Source organism: Tenebrio molitor, chromosome 5 (assembly GCF_963966145.1).
Source record: "Tenebrio molitor chromosome 5, icTenMoli1.1, whole genome shotgun sequence".
In the NCBI taxonomy this organism is placed as follows: domain Eukaryota; kingdom Metazoa; phylum Arthropoda; class Insecta; order Coleoptera; family Tenebrionidae; genus Tenebrio; species Tenebrio molitor.
In genome coordinates this window covers 14,731,195-14,757,173 of record NC_091050.1, presented here as the reverse complement: position 1 = coordinate 14,757,173, position 25,979 = coordinate 14,731,195, and the positions used below count along the sequence as shown (strand labels likewise).

The window sequence follows — 25,979 nt, the reverse complement described above, 5'->3', positions numbered from 1 at the left end:
CTAGTATTACCGCTTCGTGACGTAGCTTTCGAATGTGAATTGTTTTCCGTGTTTTTTTGTAGTCTTCTACTGTTGTCCTTGGGCTTTTTGATTTTTCTTCAGGTGGAAAAAGACAGAAATCCGTGGTCATTTGACGAAATCAGATTAAATACAATTTATTGAATAGTTGAATTTACAAGCCGTAGGTGGGGTGGGCGTAGGCGAGCGCCGGGGCCGCGTACGCGACGGCGGGGGCGGTGTACGCGACGGCCCTCACCGGGACCGGCACGGGCCTGTAGACCGCCTCCGTCTGCTCGATGGTGATGGGCTGTTTGACGACCGTCACCTTGGTGGGCGCCACGTTGACCTTGGGCAAGAGCGTCGCGCCCAGCGGACTCTCGAAGGGCACCAGTCCGGCGTGGGCGGCGGCGAAGAGGGCGCAAAGGACCACCTGGGCATAGTCGATCGTCAACCAAAAGCGAACGCGAGTTTTTGCACGGTTGGCAAAAACTCCATTCGCGGTGTTATACTTACAAATTTGAACATGACGATTTCGGGAATAAATCTTTGTCGGAAAATTGGAGCATTTATACCGACCGAACGACCTTAAGAGCAAAAACCCGTCTTCGGCCGCGCCCCAACCCGGAACTACATCGACGACATTGGTACGAATCCCACGTCAGTGTGGAAAAAATTCGGTTCGGTGACATTTTCGAAAACTTGCGTCTCGTTGTTGATGTTATCGATCAGGTTGGTCGGGGAGTAGGTGGCGTAGGGGAAGCTGGTCCCGTTGGGGGTGGTCACGTTCATCAGGGTCATCGAGGGCATGCTCTGGAAGTACTCCAGGATGTAGTCGTTCTGGTACTTGAGGTCGCTGCTGAAGAGGCTGGGGGAGGCGCGGAAGCTCTGCGAGGACAGGGGGAGGTGCAGGATGTCTCCGGAGGGGGGCTAAAAATGCACCATCAGCTCTAAATTATATATTTTGTAATTGAACGATATCACTTTGATATGGATTTAACACATTGTAATAATAATGGAAGTGGGGGCCGCCGCCCCCGGGCTCTAAGACCTCTATAAATGATTCTAAATACAACATACAATATGGCGCCGGACGCGGAATCGGAAACAACAGGTTTTTCATCGTGTACGGGGTGGCTCAGACGGGATCGTGTGACGTACAGGGTGTTGTTTGCGATTCCACAGCCTACCGCGCCCTCGTACAATATAATATAATGGGAATATTCAACTTTAATATATTTGTACAATATAATCTGGTGTTGTTTTGTTTTTAGCCTATTCTCTATCTATGACGATCACAAGTATATTATAGATATAAAGAATGGACCACATTAATCTAGTACAAAACGATTCTCTCTCTTTTGATTAATTCGTGATTAGTTCTGGTCTGACCTGTTGTTTGATTCGAAACTGATTCTTTTGATTTGTTTGAAGACTAAAGGAAGATTTAGAATATGTCGCTATGTTCAAAATTTTGGGAAGCATATTCTCGGATTAAAACCTTTATTTACACAACTCTCCCAAGTGTACGACGGGAAGCTCTAATAAATCTTTAACTTGTTTTTTTTTTCTTTTTTTTTTGTTGATAAATTTTGAATTAACTACTAAGGCACAACCTTATTTTAACATTAAATACATTTACAACTGATCTGTACATTTATAGACTAGATTTGATATAATGGTGGTGTAGTACACGAGGCGAGGCGAACTGAAACCCTGAAGCATCGTCTTTGGGATATGTGGGCAACCAACAATACACCGGTACCGAACGTCCCCCTAGCGGTGGAAAATCTCCTGGTCGTCCCTCGTGAACATAACGATAACCGATAAATGTCGTCTTTGGCGTTTTACAACCTCTCTAACATGGATTACAAATTTAATGGGTACATGTTGACATTAACAGCTAACTTCATTATGTACAATCATTCGACTAGAATAGTTGAGTGGAGCTTTGCCCACAACCGGAAATTAGTTTTGGTCCCAACGAACAACGAAAACGGAAACCGTGAAACCCCGAAAAAAAAGGCACAATTCCAATTTTGCCAAATTGAGCCGAAAGAACCGCAATTTAAATTTGATAATCGTCGAATTTGATCTGACCGCTGTCGAAGAAGTAGTCTATGTATCCCTTGTTGGGCGCCAGACGCGGATCGGGCGGGCTCTGGAAGCGTCCCCGCTCCGTCGAGCCGAACGCCTCGTTGAAGTCCGGCAGCGGCTTGTTGGTGGGCTTTTTGGCGGCGTTGTGGATCTGCGGCCCCGCCGCCGGCTGCGGACAGAACAACGATAACCGGCGTGTCGCGTGCACGCAACGGTTGCGTCCGTGCGCTCGATGCTCACCTGTTTCAGTTTGGCGTCGTCCGTTTGCTCGAAAACGGGCATGAAGTGCTCCTGGCTCTGGTCCTTCTCGGGTTCCTGGTCGTCGGTGGGCGGGGACGTCGCCGGCGTCGGCTGCTTCTCCATCATGAGCGGGGCGCCCAGCTCGGGGCCCTGCCCGTACGACGGGACCTCCCCCATCATGAAGTGGTTGCCTGCGTCATTTTTTATTTACATTCCCTTTATTCGCCTCTCACCTGAGGGCGTCTCACCTGATGACCTGGGGCGCATGGTCTGGTAGTCGGGCCACATCTCGGCGTGCTGCTGCAGCTGGGCCAGCGGGTTCGACTGCAACGGAACACCCTGCACGTTAACGTCATAAATCCGCCGCCGCGTTTCCAATTAAACATATTTCGACCACCTGTTGCGGCGGCCGCAGTGCACAGTCACCGGGGTCGGTTTCTTATCGCGCCACAACTCCTGTTCGGAAATTTCGCCCGCCACGCATTGTTTGTTTTGACCAATCGATAAATTAATTTTCGTGTCCGGAGAGAGCGCGTACTTTTCCGTTTTTGCATGCGGGAAATCGACGGCGGCGGCCCCGACGGTCTAACACCTATTCTCTCTAATCAATCAATACAGTGTGTCGCACCTGCATGTAGTTCGTGTGCACCGAACTGGTCGGCGGCGGCATTGGGGGCGGCGCTGCTTCCAGTTTGTTGTAGGCGTTCATGGTGCCCATGAACTGGCCGCCTCCACCGGTCGACGACGATAAAGGAAAGTCACACACGGACGGCGGCTGCATGCTGGCCAAGGGCGACTGCAACACCAATTCACAGTGCACATCGACAAAAAATTGGGTACATCAATATTATGGCGCCCGACGTGGGGCCCGGAGCGGGCTAATTCGCCCGCGCCGTTTCCATTCCAACTGTTGCGTATCCGACGTGTTTATATTCTTCTAATATATTTTTTATTATTATTACAGACATTTACAAACAAACCCATTTATTGAAGTAGACAGTAAGTTTGTGAAGGAACCAGGACCAAAACATGTTAGTCATTATTAACAGGATGCAAGAGACTATGCAATGTGCATATAAAAACATTTGTTGTTGTCTTTGTATTTTTCCAGCTGCAATAGAGCGTATACTTATTGTATCCAGAAAACTCTCACAAACTATAGTTTGGAGCGTTCAAAAGAAAAGTTCCATTGTAGAAATCTTTCAATGAGTGTAATTGTAGATAGTGGAACTTGAAAATTGTCAAGAGATCATTTTTAATTGAGCTGACGCTCAGATCTGTGACGTAGTCGGAATCGTTGTAATGGAATCTTGTTGGGTAAATAGAATATTTTGTTTGGCAGAATAAGAAACTAGGCTGCACTTTGAAATGTGAAGAGAAATACCCAAATATAGTTATGTAAACAACATTTTTGAATATTACACAAGTCTGGCAACAATTTCTGTTGATCTTCTAGCTAAATCGTTTTTATTGTTTTCAAATCAATACGCATGTCGTTTAAAAGCAAAGAACAATAGAGGTCCAAGAGTCGCACCTTGGGGAATTCGAGGTGATAAATTTATTTCGGCAGGCTAAAGAGAATGACGATCCACTAATTTTTTTCTGTCTAAAAGTGTGACTCGGGAAATTTATTAAACACCAAAGAAACCAAAATTATTGAGTTTTGAAGTATGATTTGGTAAATTTGGTATAAGCGACTGTAGATGAGACGGTTCAGGTCAAAAGAAGACAAATTGGTCAAAATTGATCGTCCCATAATGATGAGAGGAAATGATCGCAACTGTATTTAAGTTGAAGAAGTTGAAAGGAACTGTCAAAGGGTTAGCAAAAATAGAAGCTAGAACAAATGGAGAAATACAGGGTAATTCAAGTTTTATCCCCGAGCGAAAACACACACTTCTAATCGATTTAAAATTCTCAAAAAATTCAGGAATGATTGTGTAACACTATAGAACATTCTGTAAAAATTTCAAATTTTTTAATGAAACGAGTAAATATTTCGTTTTAATAACCGCTAGATTAATTTACATAATTTTTCACTGAGAGTCCTTTCAAACATTTAGTAAAAATTTGATGTCATTGAAATCATGAAAGCATTACCGGTTTTTGAAATAAATGGAATCCGATATTAAAGTGCAAAATTTAGCTATGATTTATTATTAAATTGGGCGGTCACTTCCACAATAGAGGTTGACATGGGTTATTTATGGTACCTTAAAGGGACTAAAGAATTACTGGAAAAGTTCTCAACAGATGTTTCCCAACAATGAAGTATTTATTTATGACACTGCAGTTGTAAATCTTGATCATTTTTCGGTGTTAATATTAAAATTGGAATAATTCAAAAACTAATCATTTTCTTTTGATGCGAATTTCATAAATATGTTCTTTGAATTAATTGTGAATTATGAGCGTGCACGGTTTTTTTTTTAAATTTTGGTCAAAATCAATTTTTTAAATTTTATGGCTCTGAATGAAGTGATACTGGAAAATTGATTGCACACGTTTGAAGCCTTATATCAAGGGAATATAACCCTAAAGTTTCGTAATTTTTACAAATTTTTTAATAGGGTTAATCGTGCGGGCGGTAAAACTTGAATCATCCTGTACAATCAGGTCCGGGTGGTAGTTTCTTTTTTTTTTAATAAAGCATTGGAATAATTTATTAATAGAGTAGGACGCTGTTGTAGAAATAATGTTTGAGACACAGTAAACAGCGTTTGAATTTTTGAAAATAATCAATAGAAGAGTTGACAGTCGACAGAGAATCACTTGCGCACCACAATTGTACCAACCACATACTACATACACTGTCTGTCGCTGAAATTGTGCCGCAACCTGACTTGAAATAGACGAGACTAAATTTTCTTAAAGAACTCAAAGAAACAAAAGAGTTACACGATCTTATTTCAAGATGGATGCCCTCGCCACATGCCACAATATTTTCTTGTTTTCCTCTTAACTTATTTTATTTTGCGGAATATTTTTCCAAGCATGTTACAATTATCTATAATGTAACATCGAATGTAATTTCTACCACGTATCTCTTAGTCTTCAGGAAACGGTCCTCGAAAAGACCGTTTATGTAAACCTTTACCATACCATACATCCCAAGACATTGTCAACTTATTCCCTCTTGAAGGTCGACTCCGAAAGCTGTCTTCGAACAATAATCGATTTTTTTCCGATAGTATCTCACCTTCATCCCTTCCTATCACGAGTTCACAAACAAAATTGGATTTCTCTCCCCAACATTAGTTACCGAGATATGGAATCATTTTTGCTTCTCTATGAAATGAAATTCAAATATTCAATTCTCTGGGTATCGCAATATATTTTTTTTCAGCTGATGCATGTACTCTACGTACATCTGATGCGACACAATTAATTCCCATCCTTGGCCAGTGTTAATTAACACGGCGACAGTGACGTGCAATAACTTGTAGAATAGGGATGTGCGGAACGAGGCAATTATCCACCCCGAGCCCACCCTCCCCATTCATAATAATCCGATCCGTCGACGAAAACTTTCCGTCAAAGCGACTTCGAAACCGAAACATTTCCAATTCCCGTACAAACTTCCCCCGTCGCTGACCTACCCCAGCGCTCGTTTAATTCGCAGAAACGTCGTGAATGGAAAAGCGGAAAATTCGCGGAGCATAACCGGCCATAAGTTGATCTCTCGCATGACCCGGTGACACCGTTAGTGACAGAGGGAAAGCGTCGGATCCTCGTCGATATTCCTGGCGCGGTGTCAAGGCAATTATCGATCGGGGACGGCCGGGGGTGAAGACTTAATCCGGACCGCCGGCTTTTTTGCGCCCCGCACGTTTCTCTGTGTGTGGGTGTGGGGGTGTGTGTGCCGAGGGGGCGAGAGCACAATGCAAATAGCCCCCGTCGACGTCGCGCGCCACGCTCGCTATCGAGCATTTCGCGCCCGGCTGTATATCGACGCCGGTTACGCAATCGGCGCCGCGACGCTCTCGTGGGTCGCCTGGCAACCGGTAGGCGTCGACGATCTCCGTTGCCATGGCAAAGCGTCGCACGGTCGCCGGAACGGGAAAAACCGACAGCGACAGCGAAAAATCCCCGTTCGAAAAAAAAAAAACAAAAAAAAATCTCGCACCCTTTCGCATCCTCGCATTTTCGAAAACGACAAATTTTGCGTTCGAGAACGTGCGGTTTCGGGCCGGGGGTGGGCCGCCCACATGGCCTGCGGAGCTCGCCCGGCCGCGCTCAAACAGGTGATCGGAAAGGGGTGGCCCGATCGACCCCGCCGCCGCCCCTATCGAACCGGGTTAACAATTAACTTGCGCCATAATCGTGGAAATTGGGCCGACCTGTTTACATCTAAATATAAATAACAATAGTGTCGCGGTGATTATTCCTAGCGGCGCCGTTATCGCCGCATATCTTTGCCGCGATCAATAACCAAAAGGTAAACCGGAGCCCGCACACCATCCATAATTCACCGGACGATTTTTGGGGCGATGGTCCTCCTCGTCCCGGGCCCGTATCGATTCGACCGAGCCGCCCCTGCACGACGGCCACGGGCGCACGTTTCGCCGCCTCCCTTCGCACACAAGTCAAACTTTCGCGGGCGCGCGCCGGGGGCGGCGACGATCCGTCTCGGCGTAAAGCGGCCGCTATCAACTAACCCGCACATTAAAAATAACGGCTCTTTTAACGACTTGTTAATTTTTTATTTTTTCTCCAATTTCGTTTTGGGTTCGTGACGTTTCTTGTTCGTTTTTCGAACAATTTCGGACGGGTTCCGAAGTGAGGGAGCGATCGCAGGATTTGCGAAAAAGGGTCGGGCGACGCTCCTTCGTCGCTGCGAGGGCCCGTCCTGAGGGCCTATCGATTGCTGAGGAACGCACCATGCCCGGATTTATTTATGAGGAGAAGAAAGACTCCGGATGGGGCCCACCCCGGCGATCGATGTGTTGAGGGTCCGTCGAAAACGCACAAGAGCCCTTTCGGGGAACAGGGGGAGGGAACGTACCATCATGAGGTCGTCGTGCGGCGACGGTACCCAGCCGTGTGAGGACGCTCTCCGCGCATTCGGCCTCGGCAGCATGGGGGAAGTCCCGATCGAACGTTCCCGCGTTGCATCGCGCATAGCTTTCCGTATCCTCGCCTCCTTCGGGTTGTACACGTAATCTGAAATATGCACAGAAAAATTCAGTCGAGCAACAGTTCTGGCCCTGGGGGAGCGCGGCAAGGGCGTGGAGGGCGGCCCAGATCGATCAACTTCGCACAAAAAAACTACGATTCGACTTTCGACACATGACCGAAACGTTTCTCTCCTTCGTGCCCTTTGAAAAGTTCCGCGACGTTCGCCGTATTAATTAAGCTTCACGCTACTCTATTTTAATGAACTAACCGACCAACCAGAAGAGTAATAATTGCCGCCGATAAAGGCTCCTTCCCATAAACCGTCCTACCTCATCGTTAAGCGAACCAATAAAATAATTAGGGGAAGCACCGCGATCCGCGCCGACAGATTTCAATTCTACTTTCGCGCCACTTAATGCTCGATCGGACTAAATGATTGATCGATGTGTATATTACGTTGTCTCTATTAACCCGACGCTGCTCATCTTATTAACTCGCCGTGGAATATTTATGAGGGTTGCCTCGACCCCGACGGGGGCTGCTTTACGACCGCCGCACCGCCAATGCAAACCGCGATTCTTTTTGATTGCCCGCAAGATAAGATAACAACGCGGAGAAATGAAAATTACCCGCTTTTCATTTTTATTAATTTTTCGCAGATTTTTATCTTTCCCATCAAAAATGTTTGACAACTTGCTTATTATCACACGCTCATCCACACTTCTTCCACGAAATTCCTCTTAAAATCGGCTCTACTCTTTTTTAGACCACCTATATATGCAAAAGAGCTATCATTTAAAGAGGTATTCTAGTCTAGGACGGGGTATTTTATCCATCCAGAGATTTTTTTTAGCCAGAAAACTTTTTACTGCCGGTTTTTGGTGTACAACTTTATTAATGTTTTTACAAAAATCCAAAAACAAAAATATACATAATTCAAAAATCAATAGAATTTTGAAAATTAACAAATTAAAGTTTTTCGGGTTTTTTTTTTTATTTCTAAACGAAAATACCCTCACCATCAAACCTAGGTATGCCAAAATAAAATTTCCAGGTGTTTAAGCGAATTTAGTAAAAAATAATTAAAAAATGCAATTTTTGAAAAATCTTCATGCTGTAATACCGCTTTAGAAATTTATTCGTTGTCGTTATCCACACCCAAAGATAAAATAATTATTTGGTCATAACCTAAAAATATTTTTCGACGAGAAAATCGAAAGTGTGTTGGATTGATGTGGATTTGTCGTTTTGATAAAATTTGAAAATGTTTGCGTCGGGGACGTTTATAAAAAACAAGCGAGCTGTGACGTGGGGCGGTAGTGGCGTAACGCGCTCGTTCAGGTATTCGTGTTGCGTAAAAATGCATGAGCCACCTCGTATACGTTCTCCTCGAAGCGGAATTCCTGCGTGGGAGCGGGAAGAAATCCGCAGGAAGATTTCCGGGTGCTCGAGAATATTTGATGAGACGTCGTGGTGAGAGAGCGCTCGAAAAATGAAGGAGTCGATTCGTTATGAAGCAGCCACTCACCAGGAAGCCTCGGAAGCATCGACGGTCGCCGGTCGAGCAACAACTGGCTTATTAACAAAGATTGTAAAAATTTTATCGCTCCGGCAGGGACCCGGTGAAGAGCGGCCACTCATCACCGAGATAATTAATTAGATTCGAGATCGATCGACAGCAAGGTCGGAAGCGAACACCGTATGCAGGCGGGCGACGAAAAAACAACAACAATAACCGCGGTGGTACCTGGGAAGGAAGCGGCACAGGGCCATTGTTGCGGGTAATAGGGGGGGTTGCCGTAGTACTCCTGGTACGCCTGCTGACCGTAGAAGTCTCCATGGTACGCGGGCAGAGGGTCGTAGCAGTGCGACCCGTAGTAGGGCTGGTGGTGTCTGTACTGCATGTAATTGCAGCAGTCCATCCCCACGTGTCCTCGACGTATGCGTGCGGACGAAAGAGATCGATCGGATTTGGCACTAGGTGAGGGCCATCGCGGCGTGGGCAGAGCTTCTGGTTTCGCGCCAAAATCGACACGCACTGAACGGAGGTCCGCAACGAGCCCCCACACGAGCCGGAGTGCGGCGGAGACGCGCAGTTAGCGACGCCGGACGCCGTCGCCGACTGAACGCCGCAATCAATACGCCTAGCCTCACCTCGCGGGCGCGCCTTAGTCTGCAGTGGCGCTGCCGGACAAGTGGGTCATTTGCCCGACACGCACCTCCGAGGGGGCCCTGCCTCGCCGAGGCCGCTGGGGCTCCCTCGCTCTCCCCGACCTCGAGATCTAAAATTTGTAACCCAAAAAACTTTTTTTTTTTTGGTAACTTTTTTTATCTTCTATAGCATATGTACTGAATTTGTTTTGTAAACCTTGTCGCACCTTGATACAACTCCAAGTGATACATTTGTTTTCCGAAAACACGAAGACATTCTCTCTTGAAAAGTGTGGCTTAATATATAATATACATAGTTTGTCCAGCGAGAGATTGGTTGACATAAAAATCACTAAATTCTACGTAGGGAAAGTAGTACAGTTACGGCCACGAAATTTCATCAGTTATTTTACTGTCAATTCGAAAAAACTTGTGTAGCCTAAGCTTTATTGTCATTATGAGTGACATTCAAAATTTTTGTGACAGAAATTCTGTCACGCACAATAAAAATCAAAATGCCATCAGTATCATCGATGTCAAAAATCCAATGTGAGGTTAGAAATATATAAAACCTGGTTTACAGCTCATCTCAGTTGAATGATAACGAATGACAAATTCCGTGGTCGTGACTGTACCTAGCGCACGTAAAATTTGAAATACAGGTGTTTCTGAAATACGTGTGTTAATTTTAACCAATGGAAGAACGCACCAAATCATGGAACTTTTCTCTATAACATTTTTACGAAAAAGCAATACAAATTGATTTAAAATTTGGAATAAATTAACCATCAAAGTGTATACCCGCCTATGTTGTGATAGAAACAGAGCTTTGTTAAAAAGTTCGATTGTTATAGAAAAAAAAATAATCAAAATTTAGATTCTCATGGTTACAAAAAATAGAAACTAGTTAATTTGGTAAAAATTGTGGGGCAAAAAATCTTGGAATACTTTTACAAATTTTACAAAATGTTATAGAGAAAAGTTTCATAAATTAGCGAGTTCTTTCACTGGTTAAAATTAACACACGTATTTCAGAAACAGCCTGTATATCCTTCAAGCAGTAACATTTTTGCCCTGAAATTATGCTCTAATTAATGTATTCCAGTACATTTTGTAGTGTTGGGTCAATTTAATAAAATTTAAAATCTCCCAATCTCTCGCTGGACGAAGTTTAGTAGTTTATTTAACGAGTTCGTGTGTAAATTGGGCTTTTTTTTGGCATGAGTGGGCCAGTTTAAAATGCGAGTGAAATGAGCGTTTTAAAGGCCCACGAGTACTATAAAGAGCCCAATTTACACACGAACGAGTTGAATACAACATTTTTTTTGTTCGACTACGTTCCAAATTGCTTAAAATCTTTAAAATTAGCTTGACGCTTCATTTTGACATTTATCAAAATCCGTTCACACAGGAGAAAGTTCTCAAATTCTGACAGTGTCGAACAAAAAAGAAATATCTCAGTTCTACCGTGTGTATTATTTATCGCAAAATCATTATTCTTTTTTTTTTGTATATTTTTGTTGTCTAAAAACAGGGTGGTGTTATAAATGTTATTGTTTATAAAAAACAAACGAAAAACCATAAAATTGTCTTCATCTATACAGGATGTCTCAGCTAAGACTTTCGAGCCTAATAACTTAGTTATTCTCCAGCGGATTTTTGTGAAATTTAAAATGCAGATATTTTAGACGGTGAAGAATAAAATCCCATTAATGCAATCACCCAAGTCTTAAAAACGTAATTTTTACATGCCTTTTTAAAATGTTGAATCAATTAAGATTTACATCAAAAATTGATCGTCAATAAAAAATGCTGTAGGGAAAAACTCGTCTTTGAAAGACGTCTGGTTTGCAAGAAAAAAGCAAAACACTGTGTTAAACGTGGCTGCAAATGCAAAAACGTAGACGCGCAAACGCGCAATTTTCCAGAATTTTGGTCATCCCTTTTCGCAGAAGCGCAGGTGACATATTTGACGTTTATCTTGCTAACCTTACAAACACTTACAAAGTTAAAGACAACATTTGGACGTAATTTATTATACTGGATGCTTAACATTCTTCCATAAAGGACTAAAACACGATCGGGATATTTTAGCAAGGTAATTTAGTTCACGTACGCTTCCTCTGTGTTCAAATAAATTGACGACTCTCTTAACCTTACATTTTGTAAAGCCTACATTTGGATAGTGTTCCACGAGAAAACGAACTGTGTCATTGAAGTTCTTACGACACTCTCCATAGCCAAAGTTTTTTTACTTTTTCAACAATATTGAAATTTCTGCCGCTGTAGTATATTTTTAGAGTATTTACAATAAATTTTTGCGATTTGACGTTTCTAATAAAGCGCGCCCAATTTTGACAGACTTTAAAGGCTGTACAAAATGTTGCTTGGCAATTAATCATCAATTGTTTCAAAAGGTAACTGCTCAAATACCTTCAAATTTTACATTAAATTTTTAACGACAAAATCTAATCTTTTCGTTGAATCAGACAAGTGATTTACTTAATTGTTTGTGTAGACCCCTATTTTTTAATGTTTAACAATCTAATAATAATCGCGCATAATTTTCGATAAAGGAAATATGTGTTAAAATTACATTTTTTAACTCGAGGTAATTTTATTATTACTAATTGAATCTTCATGGTCTAAAATATCTGCATTTTAAATGTCACAAAAATCCGTTGGCAAATAACCGAAAGTCTTAGCTGAGACACCCTGTATAATTTAGGGGGTGAAGAACTAAGAAAGAAATAATTATGAAGTTTATTATTGAAGGGTTGTGGAAGAAGACAATATACTCGTATTTTTTTTGTTTATTTATTGTTAGATTTTCATTAACAGTTTGTTGTGTACAATTTCACAGTAAATGTTTACGCATTCTGTAGATTCTTGCACAGTCAAGATATTTTGTCCCAAATTATTAATTAATAAATTAATTATTGAATTGTTCAAGAATTCTAAAAGAACGAAAAACAGCGATTCAGTGTCATTGTCAGACCTTTCGCCTTGCAAAGAACAAATTGGAGTCACAATTCGGCATTGTTGTTGCGAAACGACGGTGAAGTTTAAAATTGGAATTTTCATTTTTGTTATTTAAACAAAAAGAAATACTTACTTCAAAACGGACAAATTTGAACTTAAATTCAATCCGCAACCGGAATCAGAGTTCGCGATTTTGTTCTGAAAATAGAGCACGTCGGGAAGCCTGGAATTGAGTTAGGAAAATTTTTTTCGCGATCAATTTACCAATTTATCCGTTGACGTTAACCTCCGCAAAAATATAACTCCTGCGGAACGTAACACTTCGGAAGATTCAATCGACCAAATATTGATAAGAACAATATCATCGCCCCGATTCGTCGAAAGGGTTAAAACCCTTTCAACTTGTAGATAACAAAATGTTCGTCGTGGGAGCGAAATCAATATAATATTCAATTTCCATCAATCGGAGTCGGCTCTAATGGTTTTATATATATTGCGTCGTTTCGTTTGGGTTATTAAACATACACATAACCCCGATATGGTCCATAATGTCACATGTCCGTTTATCTGAAATCGGGTTAAGGCTGAAATATGAAGTAACCTTTCATGACTTCCGATAATCCTCAATAAAATCTCATATCTGCGCCAGGATGGCTTTATACACTCCAGTGATGCATTTGTTGACGTGAAATTTATTTGCCTTGATACACGGCTGTCCCGTATTTGCATATCGTTTAAAAAAATCGAATAATAATTTTTTCATCCGACTTTAAGACTGTTTTTAAGTTCTGTGGCAGAGCTGCAAGGAAAATGTTTTCTGGATTGTATGTGAAGTTTCTGGGTCGAGTCCGGTTAAACTTGACACTACAGCGCGCCCTCCACCGGAGCGCGAGATTCCATATCAATCAAACCGTTTCAGGCGAACTCTCCATCTTTCAGTTTCATATTTCAGTTGGAAAGTCAATAGCGTTGTCGAGTCCGAATGCACACAAAGCGCTGAAAGGTCTTCAATCATTTTTCCTCCGGTTTTTCCGGCGACCTCCTCCCCGGAACGACGTCCTCCTCCGCAAGAAACGTTCCGGACTAAAGGTCAAAGTTCAGTCAAGTACGCAACAGTCCCTTCTCCCGCTGGTTGACGGTCGCTCGGGGCGGGGGCGGCGTCCTGGAAACGATTTTTTTCCCTTCGCCACCGGAAACCGGCGAAATTGGACGGTCAACAAACTGTAAAAACGTCGAAGACCGGAAGAGGCATCGTCCGGTGTGGCGGCGCGCACACACTCCTCCGTGTGCAGTTATTATAACTCCGGAGAGGAGCAACATGTTGCCGTCCGGAATCGAGAGAAACATCCCCTCTACACCCTCGTTCCGCGCGCACAAATCTATGAATGAAACATAACATACGTCCTGGGGGCGGCCGGCCGACGACCGAGGTAAACAAAACTCCGGCCCGGAGTCGACAGCGGCGTACGCGACTCCTTACAACTCCTACTATTTAGCTCGCGAGGAGAAAAAATATGGAAAAATCACCCTAAAGAAAATGGTGGAGGCGCCGGGAAAGCTTCATTAAACAAAGAAAAACAAAAACTACTCAATTAATCTCCCTACGCTGTGTGCGTAAACATTTTTTTTTCAAATGTCAAAATGTCAAAACACAAAATGTCTGTCAAGCTCTGCCCCACGTAACAAATCAAAATGGGAAAAGGCACCCCTATCGACATCAACATCGACGAACCCCGCTACGACCAAGACACTTACATCGGTCGAGCCAAACACTTCTTCCAGACCACCAACCCCTTGAACATTTTCGTCACCAACACCCGCCTGGAAGAAGCCAAATGCTTGCTCACCAAATACAGGTAGACTCCTAAAGACAATAGTCTCTCGACTCCTCTCAGATTAAAACTACCTTTGCCTCCTGGAACCACGGAAGAGGACCTCTGGCGTGCCAAAATCATCTACGATTCGGCATACCACCCCGACACCGGAGAGAAAATGTTCTTGGTGGGACGAATGTCCTTCCAGATGCCCGGAAACATGTTGATCTGTAGCGGAATGATGACATTTTACAAGTCTTGGGCCGCGGTGGTCTTCTGGCAGTGGTTCAACCAGTCTTTCAACGCTGTCGTCAACTACACCAACGGAAGTGGAGAGTCCACGTTCACAGAGAAGCAGTTGTTTGGGGCTTACATGGCGGCGACCGGTGGAGCTGTGGGGACGGCTCTCGGTCTCAACCACGTGTTACGAGTGAGACGGCTTCGAAACCACCCCCACGTGCATGTCGAGTGATTTTTTTAGAATGCACCACCACTTTTTGGTCGCTGGGTCCCTCTGCTAGCTGTGATCGTTGCAAACTGTATCAACATCCCCGCGATGAGGATGCAGTGAGTCCCGGTGGTGATACGAGATTCTTTCAAACCAGTTTTTCAAGGGAACTCCAAAATGGGACTCCAGTGTTTGACAGCAATAACAATGAACTAGGATACTCGAGGAGGGCCGCTCGGAAAGGGATTCTTCAGGTCATTGTCAGCAGGATTTTCATGCCCATGCCTGCACTGGGTGAGATCGAAGGATTAAGCAGGATCAGGACGAAGATTTTGGTTTCAGGGTTGACCCCCGTTTTGATGAATCACCTGGATAAGAAAGGAATCTTGGGGAAGTATCCTTGGATCAGTCTACCAACAAATGTTGGAATTGTTGGTTTGTTCGTGGTAATTGTGAATCCTTTGGCTTGTGCTTTCTTCAAGCAGAAAGCTCGAATGGAGGTGGACAAGTTGGAACCGGAGGTTAGGGCGAGTGTTGTAGAAAAATTCTCGGGGGCTCCCCCGGACTACGTTTATTTTAATAAAGGTCTTTGAGATTTTGGTTGCGAGATTTTTTTGGACGTCTCCGTAGATGAAAGCGAGCGGAAGAAACCACGGTTGGACGAGCGTTAAATCCCCTCCGGAATGATTGGCAGCGATGACCGGAGAAATCCGGAACATCGACTGCGAACTACATTCGCTCTATCCCTCGTTCCTCCGGCACCTACTCGATACTAGACCGGTCGATTCCGGGCAATCCACACATGCCCGGAACGTGGAAAAATCGCTGTGAAAACACGTTCGACTCGTCGCGTCCTCTGTAATTTTCCCTCCGTGCAACTTCCTCCGCGCTGATTGGGAAGAAACCCTTCTATTAATTGTCCGGGCGGCGCCAGGAAATTAGTCCGGTTTGCCGGCTGATCGTTGTCGCGTGGAAGTGACGCCGAAAAAATATATAGGGAAAGCGAAGCGACATAACGATCACCTCGCATAATCGGATTTGAGAGGCGGCTTCTAGAATTTCCCACCGGACCTGCGCCGCGACGCCGCTCCGGTTTCGACCGCCACGCTTTCCACGAACTTCGAAGGCTTCAATTGATTTGCATCAATTTGCGAAGGAAGCGAGGGCATTAGGCAGATGCAGCGGTAAACACGGCGGGGGTGACGGCGTTGTAAAGGCGCCAAAAGGGGAGGGAAAAGTCGGATTTTCGGAAAAGGGGAACGAATTGTTTTTCTCGGAACGGAAATTTTCGTTTTTGGAGTTTTTTGAGACCGGTCGAGCGTGTCTTTTTTTTTTCTTATCAAAGCGAAATTTAAAAATGCTGTCAGTTAGATTTTCCTGGAAATTGCCGTTCGCTTTATTGTCATACTTCGGTATTGATGAGTCGTAGAAATGCGCCTCTATTCAGTGGCGTAGATAGCTTTTTAAATTAATTTTTATATTGATTTATATATTTTGTGTATCCATGTTTAATTTTGACAAGTCTCAAATACTCTTATGTACTCATGAAGACTATTGTTATCAATATTAATCATCTGCGTTAAGAGATAAAAAGAGTCGACGTTAGATGTGATGTCGCTTAAAAATAAGCGAACAATAACGGTCCAAGAGTCGCACCTTGGGGAACTTAAGGCGACAAATTTATTTCGGCAGGCTGAAGAGGACAAGGATGCACTAATTATTTTTTTATCTAAAAGTGTGACTCAAGCAATTTATTAAACAGCAAAGAAACTAAAATTACGCAGTTTTTGAGTATACTTTAGAAAATTTGATATAGACGACTGTAGATGAGACGATTCAGGTGGAAATACAAAAGAACATAAATTGATCACAATTGATCGTCCCATAATGATGAGAGGAAATCATCGCAACTGTAATTTTAACCAAAAAATTTTTAGAATCCAGGCCATTTGCACCAACAAATTAATAAAACCACAATTGATTGGTGCAAAAAATCTGATTCATATTAAAGTTAATAATTAATCACATTAATCCCAAGTGCAAAATTTTTTATCGGAAATTTTTTTGCTAATGAAAGAAAACATCCATAAATGAGGTCAGAATACCAATTATTATTAGCAAATAAGAGCACGAGACGAAGTCGAGGGCTTTTATTTGATAATAATTGGTCTTCTGACCGAATAATTTATGGATGTTTGAGTTCATTAGCAAAAAATCATCATGATTATTTCCTGAATATAATGAAACCAAACGCATTATTTCCAATCCTTTTTATTCAAAATAATTTATTAAAAAAAAAAATCAGGTACCGACATTTATTTTTTTATCAGATTATTGCACATGTGCATTTTAGAGAAATTTTATCGGGTTATTTTTTGTTTTCTCGTTTTGATTGGTCAATATTTGTCACACATGAAGGAAATAATCAAACAAAATATTTCATGAAGATGTGACAGCATCGTGAAATAAAATCTCAAATTTTTTTGAAAACCTCGAGTGAAGTGCAATTTGACATTTTTTTACACTGCGACTATTACCTTTTTGAGAACTGGCACGTGATAGATTTTTTCCAATGTGACGGGGATGTACTGGAATTTAGAGATAAGTTGAAAACAACTGACAAAAATGGAACCAGGAACAAATGGAAAAATACCTATAGTCAGGTTCGAGTGGTAATTAATTTTTTAATTTTAATAGAGCGTTGTTCGCTGCCTCTTCATTAAAATAAGTTTCAGACATAGCGTTTGAATTTTTTGAAAATAATCAATAGAAGAGTCGACAGAGAATCACTTGCGCACCACATCAATAAAGTCTGTTTTTTTTTAATAATCAATTGTCAGTGTTGTCAGGTTGGCAGAAAATTGGAAACAGTGAATTTTATAAATCATGTTTGAAACATTGACTTTTGTAATTGTCACCGATTGTCACATTTGACAATATAAATTTAAATTAAACACGTGTCTAACCCTTTGTTTCCAATCACTTAAGAGATTATAATTATAAATTATACTTAGAAAATTATACTTTACAAAAAATACTTTCACTTTTGCTGTTCACAATCATAATTAATAACAACTACAGACCAATGAAAAACTAGAGAAAATTTGCAAAACAACTGTCACTAGTTTTGACATTTTACTAGTTTTAGTTTGGTGCAATTAGATATACCCAGTAAATAGTTACAGTAAGTGCCACGAAGGTAAACGTAATGGATATTGAAACTAATTGTGGCCAATTTTTCATCGAATGCGTCCATTTGGCAAAAAAACGACCTCAGAGATTTGAGGTTAAAGACAGCTAATGATCTGATTGGTCAAATTATCTAATTGTACGTAAAAACCTTGGAGTTTGCAAGAATTTGATAATTATAAGTGAAACACAAATGAATCACAATTTGTTAAGTATAATTTTCTAGTTATAATTTAATTGTGCACACCGTCGTTCACAACTATGGATCAAACTTTGGTAATTATAATTTATAATTATGTATAAGTGATTGGAAACGAGGGGTTACACTCATAAACATATGCAACATAACCTCAATAATGATCTAGGGTGAAATTGAGATAGAACTGGACCAAATGTCAATGATTTTTAATATACAGTTTGGTTTTTTCTGTATTTTGACACTGACAATTGATTATTAAAAAAAACGAACTATAGATACAAACCACCTGCACGGCCATCAGTGAAATTGCATCACAAGTTGCAGCTGATTTTTTAAAATGAAACATCTTAAAAACTCATCTGGATGAAGAACAAAAACGATCAGATTTTCTTAAAGAACACAAAGGCACAAAAGAGATGTAATATCTTATTTGATGACCTCGTCATGTCTTTGCACGCTCCCTTTATCTTTCCACGCTTAAAATAACACACTTTATTTTATTCTCGGGAAACCTTTTTCAAACATATTAGTTATGTCGGGAGCTTCTCTGCAGTATTGGGAGAAATACTTAATTTCCATAGTGTCGTTCCTAGCTAAAACAAGCGTCTGTCTTTTTTTTTTTTAGAACAAAGACGGAATAATTCCGACAGAATAAGGTTGAACTCTCGCACAAGTAAACTGTTCTTCCTTATTAAATATTAAAAAATGTTCCAGAAAATCTCGCGGTAAAATGTCCAAAGTTCTCTTGTCGTGGGCCTAGTTGCATTTAATCAGGTTTTGAATTGACTAATCAACGACCATCCACCATATTCGCCGGATTTGGCACCATCGTATTATCACCAATTTCAAAAATTCAAAAAATATTGGACACGGAATAATTTTTTTCAAATATCTAAAATTACTTCATGACAGCAATAAAGTTAAATGGGGATCATATTGATTATAAATAAAATGTTTCAACTTTCCCTGTTATAGATGAAGAACCTATTGATATCTCTTCGTGTAATATTTGAAATTTAGAATTGTGGGATTTAATTTTTTTGGTCGTAACAAAAAATTTTGCTCATGAGAAACGTCCTAAATTTTTGTGCCGCAGCAATTTCATTAACATTTAATTATTTTTTCTTAGTGATGCAAGCGGTCTAAATGGATGTTTTTCTAAATACGTAATTGTTATGTTATCACATTGTGAATGTACTGAATCGATTGATTTATTTTTTGACGGCAGCGTAGCATGATCAAATTTCGTTATTTATTCGGCGGGTATTTCCTTTGTCCCACTCTCGCCGCCCCTGCTTCACTGTTTACACTTTTAATTTTCCCTTTTACAATTCCCAATTTTTCGTCGCCTCGATCCGAACTCGCCGCAAAGTGGAACGGTTCCGGTGGGCGGCCGCGTCCCAGTTTTCGGCGGACAAAGCCCTTTCGAATTTAAATCAATCTCCGGAGGCGCTCGATTCTCGCCCTTGATCGCGCCCTCGCAAATACCTGGATACTCCTTTTTGTGCTGCAGCCCGATTGCTTTCGCCCGCTCGAAGAACTTCTTCCTCTCGTCCTCGTTCAGCGACTTCCACCCGTTTCCCAAGCGCTTGCTTATGTCCTTGTTCGATTCCGTCGGGTATAATTGCGACATTTTCTTTCGGTTCTCGTTCGCGTACAGCATGAACGCGTTCGGGGGGCGGGGGATTTTCGGTTTCTCTTTGGACTCATCGTAGAATTCTGCAGAGTGGAGTAATTCGATTAGAAATTTCGTCGGGCGCGGACCTTTCCACCCGTTCGTTAACGTGAAAATTGTCCTGGAAGGAGGACGCCTGAAAGTGCTCTCGCAGCCAATTTCAGCGAAGGGAAAACAAGGGAAAATTGTCGGGAAAGCGTTTGATCGATGCAGGTGCATTACTGTGAAATGCACCTGATGTAGACACTCTTTTAGCCACTCAGAAGTCATTTAAACGACGATTCGTCCCTGAAAACTGCCGCCGAGGCTTTCACCACAAAACGTTACGTTTTCAGGGGGAAAACTAACTTTTTCAAGGAAAATTTTGCCACTATCAACGAGGGAAAAGGTGCACAAATGACACTACCTCACTTGAAAAGACTTGTTTTTAATTATTATCACAAAAAACACCAACAATAAATTAAATTTTAAATGATAACACTCCAGATGTAAAACTGGTTGCCTAACTGTCAAATACACTCTGCTAATAAATTGGGGCCTACACATTGACGAATAATCCATCTCACAGATATAAAAATTGTACAAAACTACCCTTATTGACTCTTTAGAAAATTAGATTTTATTTATCTCAATCATCGATGGCCCAAGAAAATCGAGTTTTCTTCGTTTCTGTTGACGAATTTTCCCCAACTTGGTGCAGAAGCAAACAACCCCTTCCGCCTACGAAATACGTAATGGAACTTACCCCGCTTTATGCAATAATTCATCCCCTCTGTTGCAACACTCTACTGAGAAAAAGTTCACAAATTGGAGTCCGATTTTTGGCTTAAAAACGTTTGTTGATGCTATTATTATTTGATTAAATAACAACAATATCGTATCCATGGCAATTATATTTAACAATCGTTAACAACTTGATCCTTTTGGATAAATTATCCAAACCAGTGACTCCCCATGCAATCCCTGGTCCATGCAGTCTGACAAACCCAGCACCAATGATACTCGCACCCGGCCCTGGTACACACCATGTGCATGCAACCCCCTAAAAATCGGTATTAGGTTGGCAACACTGACGCAACTGTGCCTACCATCTCTCTCTGTGGGGGTTCGACACTTGGGACATGGTTTTGTGAGTACTTTAATGGCGACCCTCGAGGCCTCGTCCCATCGAGCATCTGCGGCCCTCGTGGGGTCGACATTGTAGGAACAGTCGGTGGTGTTAGGGGAGCTATTCCCCTCGGCAACATCACATTCCCCTATGTGATAACCTTGCAAACACGAACGACAAAAAACATACTGAATTTGGGTGATGGTGACTGCTCTGGGGGACTTACCCCACAGCCGTTGATGCAAGTGATTTTGGTGCATTCGGGGTCGGCTAAAATGCCCATTCCGCACCCGGGCTGGGGGCAGAGCACCCCGCCGGCCCTTAGCACAAACTCTTCAGTCGCGAATCTCTGATATTGCACGTACTGCAACACTAGATGTTTAAATAAAATTATTTGTTATTGCGAATCTTACTTGATTCTCTGGTAGCAATTTAAAATGATGTATCTCTTTGATGAACGAGTCTGGACATCCAGCTGGACACGCTAGAGTGTATCCGTACTCTGGATGTTGCCAGAACTGGCGCTCGCGCAGGCGCGTCGTGCAGTACTGCCGGAAGCAGTCCAGACAGGTGACGTGACCCTCTTCGCACGGGAAAACGAACACCAGATCGCTGGAATCTGCTATTGAGATTTTGCAAAAAGTGGGGTTATGTGCTCACTTGACGTCAGCGCAAGCCAAACAAGGCACTTCTTTTATGTTAGGGCGGATCAGGTAGAGGGGCACGGCCCCGTCGTCCTCTCCCAAAGACGTGTGCTCCGAACATTTGAAATAAAATTCTGCAAATGTGGGTTCTCTGTTGTCCAAAATCTGGAAATTGCGTTGTTGAGGTGTTCGAGCAGCATTGAGAACTTACATTGGCGCATTGTTCGAGACTGTTCTCGCAAAGCCCTGTTATCCGTTTGGGTTCTAGAACGTCTGTCCAGTTTTGTGGGTCGGCGTGAACCGTGAACGCGCCGTATTTGCAGAAGTGGCACCGGACGCGCAGTTTTCCGTTTTTGAGACTCTTACAAGTTGGACAGTACACAAAAAAATGGACTTTAGTTTGTGGGGTCGAGGTTTCCTCGACCTCGTCGTTGGAAAAACTCAGGTCTGACAGAGTCTCACACAGGGGTTTCCCCTCATCACTCTCTTCTATTGGAGCATTGTCCAGCTTAGGTGGAGTCAGTTTTTTTGTTACTTTAATCGCGTGTAAAGTACTCTGCTGTCCTAGATCACATTCCTGAAGAATTCATGTCAATTAAAAATGATGTATCAAGCAAGTACTCACTGATATGGTGATGGAATCTCCAAGTTCTTTCCCAGCAAAAATAATTTTCACCTCACCAGGGTCCAGTCCCAGCTGTGGCGCCACAAACTCTTTCACGTCTTTTATGTCCCAGTTGGGGTCCAGATCGACGGAAAGTGTGTTCCCGTTGTTTGTTTTGATGTAAATACTCAAAGAATTGCTTATTGTCTTTCTACTGAACGATAAAAATTGCAACATCCTATGTAAAATATTTTTTATTGCATTAATAATAAAACTCATTGTTGAAAAAATTGTTTAACCTTGTCCCCCCTAATCTCACGTACGATTATATTTAGATAATCGTGTTGTATTTTTGTAAATACGTCCCATAACCTCACTTTGTGGAGAAATTGGGTGAGTCAGGGGTGCGTTCAGAAATCGTACCCAGGTGCACCTAGGTCGCCATGCGCCGTTCGTAAATTGCCGGTAATGCAGACATGGTCATCTGTCATGCGTTCAGAATTGTTTGGGTGATTGCCTGACGGTGTTCCCAAGTTACCATGCTCCATGAGTGTGGGAAGAATTGCCGCACATGCGCAATAATAATAATAAACTGTCAATTCACCGTCATTTTGGCGCCTCAATAATAAGCTGGGGCTGGCTAAGTCGCTAAGGACTATGTATTGCCAATTTGCTGATTATATAGGTTGAACGGAGTAAAATAATGTAATATGTATTTGTTTTAAAAAGTTTATTTGATTTATATAATTTTCTTCAGTTTATATTTGTTTTAAAAGGCTTATACAGTGACCGGCAAAAGTATGGAATAAATTCATTAAAAATGAAACAAAATTTTTTCAAAAAAATCTTTGGACAGGTCAATTTTAGTTTATAAAAATACATATTTTAATACAAAATAAAATTCCAAGCAGTCATTTGTTTCCGAGTTATGACATCATCGATAGTTTTTTTAAATGGAAACCCCCAATTTTTTTTCTTAATTCTGATAGCCCTTTTAATTGTCTAAACGCCAGTATAAAAATTTTGTTACCTTACATAAGGAAATTTTTGAGAAAAAAAAAATAAAGTTGGAAAAAATAAATTTTATAACGAACAAAAACAAGTCAAGAACTGTGTTACTAAGTACTTAAAATAATAATACGAAAGTGTTGCTGGAATTGTTTTGCATTGTAATTGGACACAGTGTCTAAATAGTTCTGCACTCTTGCAGGTTTCGTTTTGTATTTTTTTCTGACAATGACAGTTGCTAATGTTGCTATTATTTCTTCATCATCATTACTACTTTCTTCTTCGCTTTCAAATGCTAAATTTAAAATAAAGTCTGCAGCTAACGCAATTGACAATGTCCACATTTTATTTTATACGTATGTACAATTGTACTATTGCGGGCAAAAAAAGTGGGACATCAACGTCATTGTCTTGACTTTTAATGTGAAATAACCCTTACCTGATTCTAACCCTACTTTGAATCGATTGACGTTGTCATTATGTATTGTACGTTGTAGGGAGCGATTGTAAGTAAGCACGTAGTGAATATTTATTTAATGCAAAGTTCCAATCAAAATCTACCTTTATAAAAAGAAGAGGGCATTTGGAAAAGGAAAATAGGAGGATAAAATAAATTTTTAAACTGTCAGCTGGAATAGTGTCAAAAAAAATGACAATAAAGCTTGAACTACATCGAATTTTTCAAAACTGACAGAAATTTGATGTCCCACTTTTTTTGCCCGCAATAGTACATAACCACAAACCATAGACTAGAACAACTCCCACTCCTACCAGTACCACAAAATTGCAACAAACCGTTCACAAATGTGATGTTGCCGCGGCACATCTCGGCAATGACGTCATAATCCTTGGGTGTACCATTACCTTACCATTACCTATTCCCACAGCACATTTCTGAACGCACCCCAGGTTGGCAATTGCTGGTTTTGACGTCACGTTTGTAGAAAGAAACGTCAAAACAATAAACATGGGGGAAGGTGACGATCCTTACGCGCAAGTTAGTTCGGGAAAATTGCGATTAAAAGGCGATCATGGCGTTAAAAAGAAGAAGAAAAAGAAGGACAAGAAGTTGCTGGAGCAGGTAAATAAAGTTGTGGAGAGCGAGGGGACTCCCGAACCGAGATCCTCCAGGCAGAAGACCCAGGCAGAGTTAGCTTTCCAGAAGATGCAAGAAAAAATGGTAAATCGATTTATTTTAGTGTGCTCCTTGTTCTAATAATTGCAAATTTCAGCAAACGCAAAGGATATTGGAAAAAGCGTCGATGACTCATAAGGAGCGTGTGGAAAAATTCAATCAACACTTAGATGGGCTCACTGAGCACTTCGACATACCAAAAGTCTCATGGACTAAGTAGTTTAATTTTATTTACTATATTATGTAACATAATTATTCAACATTAAATTTTTTTTTTTGTTTATGCCGTCTACAATTTTTTTCAGATTTTTGGCAAAAGTGTCAAACGAAAATTTCTCCTCCAAGACCTTTTTCCCTCTGATCCCCATTTCTTTGGTGTCGCTCTTGAAAATCCGGTACATGAATTGCGCCATGCTCTCAGGGGTGGGCTCGCACAGATATCCCGTGTTGCCGTGATCGACGGTTTCTCTGGGGCCCCCGCTGTTGCACGCGATGACAGGTTTCGCGACCGTCATAGCTTCGAGGGGCACGATCCCAAAGTGTTCCTTGACTGGGGTGTAGATCAGACAATCGCACGCCAAGAGAAGCTCAGTTTTTATGTCGTCAGAGGGAGACTGAAGGAACGCGACGTTGCCTTCTAAATTTTTTTCTTCAACCAGCTCCTGCAATTGGGAAAAGTATTCGGCATTTGTCGCCGATCGAGGGTCGTAACCCCCCGCGACGATCAAAAAAATCCCGTCCCACTCTTCAGGCGGCGAGGTTTGCCTCAAACGGTCCATCGCGAGCACGGCTAGGTCCAGCTTCTTGGCCGGATGGAAGCGGTTGATGGACAAAAACACGCATCTGGTGTTCGAGGGGATCTTTGGAACGATTTGGCTCATCAGTCTTGGGTTTGTGATTTTTTTGGCGGCTTCTTGGAATGAACAGGCCACAGTAGGGTACACCACTTGTATCGGTTTTTCGATTTCTGGAAACGTCTCGCGGAAAACTGTCGCGGTGTAGTCGCTGTTGACCAATAAAACGTCGGCTCGACTGGTGGATTTGAGCTCCAGCCAGTCTATCGGTTTTCTGTACAGTTTCTTCAAGGCGCCTCCTGGGGGACTGGCCAGCAGGTCTGGATGGTGGCAGTAGTAGATCACTTTTTCACCGAACACTTTCAAGATAGGCACTGCGATCGGTATCAAGTCTACAAAGTACAAGTGGGGCTTTACGTCTTTCCGGTAGAACAAAAGGAATGTGAAAGTTAGGTAAATCATACGCAAGTAGGCACACAAGGCTTGACACTTTCCGAAGACACTGCGGGGCAACCAGTCCCCGTACACCTGAACGGGGAATTCCCCATTTTTGAGTTCTTCGAAAGTGTGGTTCTTGTCGAAGTGGTTGGTTAAAAAAATCACATCGTCGCCCTGTTGGGCTAAAGCACTCGCCACATCTAACACTAGTCTTTCGGCGCCCCCGATTCCGAGGTCGGGGTGGAGAAATGCCACCTTTCGTCGTGGCATCTCACAAAGTGAGGTTATGTCCGTACCGCATTTGACGGATCGGTGATCGTCAACAAGTGCGGAAATGT

The 25,979-nt window shown here is 42.0% G+C and overlaps 5 protein-coding genes across 10 annotated transcripts; 2 read left to right on the top strand and 3 right to left on the bottom strand.

Annotated features, from left to right (window-relative positions):
* Positions 1-289: 289 nt before the first annotated feature.
* LOC138131131 (transcription factor SOX-15-like) lies at positions 290-20,786 on the bottom strand. Of its 4 annotated transcripts, XM_069047946.1 has the most exons (8): positions 20,656-20,786; positions 19,724-19,954; positions 7,340-7,497; positions 2,963-3,130; positions 2,583-2,658; positions 2,335-2,525; positions 514-927; positions 290-430 (listed from the first exon to the last, which is right to left on the bottom strand). In XM_069047946.1, exons 1-7 carry the CDS (start codon positions 20,675-20,677, stop codon positions 628-630), a joined length of 1,146 nt encoding a protein of 381 aa, XP_068904047.1. In that variant the 5' UTR covers positions 20,678-20,786; the 3' UTR covers positions 290-430; positions 514-627. The 4 variants fall into 4 exon arrangements, with proteins under 4 accessions (XP_068904047.1, XP_068904051.1, XP_068904049.1 ...); XM_069047950.1 differs by lacking the exon at positions 2,963-3,130; XM_069047948.1 differs by lacking the exons at positions 19,724-19,954; positions 20,656-20,786 and adding an exon at positions 9,200-9,593.
* LOC138131827 (sideroflexin-1-3-like) lies at positions 14,189-15,447 on the top strand. 2 transcript variants are annotated; one of them, XM_069049054.1, is made up of 5 exons: positions 14,189-14,441; positions 14,481-14,829; positions 14,881-14,966; positions 15,014-15,141; positions 15,190-15,447. In XM_069049054.1, exons 1-5 carry the CDS (start codon positions 14,278-14,280, stop codon positions 15,438-15,440), a joined length of 978 nt encoding a protein of 325 aa, XP_068905155.1. In that variant the 5' UTR covers positions 14,189-14,277; the 3' UTR covers positions 15,441-15,447. The 2 variants fall into 2 exon arrangements, with proteins under 2 accessions (XP_068905155.1, XP_068905154.1); XM_069049053.1 differs by having other exon boundaries at positions 15,014-15,447.
* On the bottom strand, positions 20,324-23,499 carry park (parkin). Of its 2 annotated transcripts, XM_069047929.1 has the most exons (8): positions 22,566-23,497; positions 22,288-22,504; positions 21,874-22,239; positions 21,679-21,827; positions 21,432-21,630; positions 21,245-21,382; positions 20,999-21,206; positions 20,324-20,952 (listed from the first exon to the last, which is right to left on the bottom strand). In XM_069047929.1, exons 2-8 carry the CDS (start codon positions 22,501-22,503, stop codon positions 20,843-20,845), a joined length of 1,386 nt encoding a protein of 461 aa, XP_068904030.1. In that variant the 5' UTR covers position 22,504; positions 22,566-23,497; the 3' UTR covers positions 20,324-20,842. The 2 variants fall into 2 exon arrangements, with proteins under 2 accessions (XP_068904030.1, XP_068904029.1); XM_069047928.1 differs by having other exon boundaries at positions 22,288-23,499.
* Positions 23,500-24,201: 702 nt separating this feature from the next.
* Positions 24,202-24,692, top strand: LOC138131165 (protein FAM32A). Its single transcript, XM_069048003.1, has 2 exons — positions 24,202-24,454; positions 24,507-24,692. The coding sequence occupies exons 1-2, from the start codon at positions 24,242-24,244 to the stop codon at positions 24,627-24,629; spliced, it is 336 nt and encodes a 111-aa protein (XP_068904104.1). The 5' UTR covers positions 24,202-24,241; the 3' UTR covers positions 24,630-24,692.
* On the bottom strand, positions 24,620-25,959 carry Alg2 (alpha-1,3/1,6-mannosyltransferase Alg2). The gene has a single exon (XM_069047939.1). It carries the CDS (start codon positions 25,909-25,911, stop codon positions 24,649-24,651), a length of 1,263 nt encoding a protein of 420 aa, XP_068904040.1. The 5' UTR covers positions 25,912-25,959; the 3' UTR covers positions 24,620-24,648.
* Between the last annotated feature and the right edge of the window lie 20 nt (positions 25,960-25,979).

Bases quoted from the DNA above. Each gene is read 5' to 3' on its own strand.
- LOC138131165 (XM_069048003.1), top strand. From the start codon at position 24,242: ATGGGGGAAGGTGACGATCCTTACGCGCAAGTTAGTTCGGGAAAATTG. The intron at 24,455-24,506 runs GTAAATCGATTT...TGCAAATTTCAG, and splicing joins AGAAGATGCAAGAAAAAATG to CAAACGCAAAGGATATTGGA.
- LOC138131131 (XM_069047946.1), bottom strand. From the start codon at position 20,677: ATGAATTATTGCATAAAGCGGG. The intron at 2,659-2,962 runs GTGCGACACACT...GTTCCGTTGCAG, and splicing joins TGCACACGAACTACATGCAG to TCGAACCCGCTGGCCCAGCT. The intron at 928-2,334 runs GTGAGCATCGAG...GTGCATTTTTAG, and splicing joins ACGACGCCAAACTGAAACAG to CCCCCCTCCGGAGACATCCT.
- park (XM_069047928.1), bottom strand. From the start codon at position 22,545: ATGAGTTTTATTATTAATGCAATAAAAAATATTTTACATAGGATGTTG. The intron at 22,240-22,287 runs GTGAGTACTTGC...TGAATTCTTCAG, and splicing joins GAGATTCCATCACCATATCA to GAATGTGATCTAGGACAGCA. The intron at 21,383-21,431 runs GTAAGATTCGCA...CTAGTGTTGCAG, and splicing joins AATTGCTACCAGAGAATCAA to TACGTGCAATATCAGAGATT.
- Alg2 (XM_069047939.1), bottom strand. From the start codon at position 25,911: ATGCCACGACGAAAGGTGGCATTTCTCCACCCCGACCTCGGAATCGGG.
- LOC138131827 (XM_069049053.1), top strand. From the start codon at position 14,278: ATGGGAAAAGGCACCCCTATCGACATCAACATCGACGAACCCCGCTAC. The intron at 14,830-14,880 runs GTGAGACGGCTT...TGATTTTTTTAG, and splicing joins GTCTCAACCACGTGTTACGA to AATGCACCACCACTTTTTGG. The intron at 14,967-15,013 runs GTGAGTCCCGGT...CAGTTTTTCAAG, and splicing joins ATCCCCGCGATGAGGATGCA to GGAACTCCAAAATGGGACTC.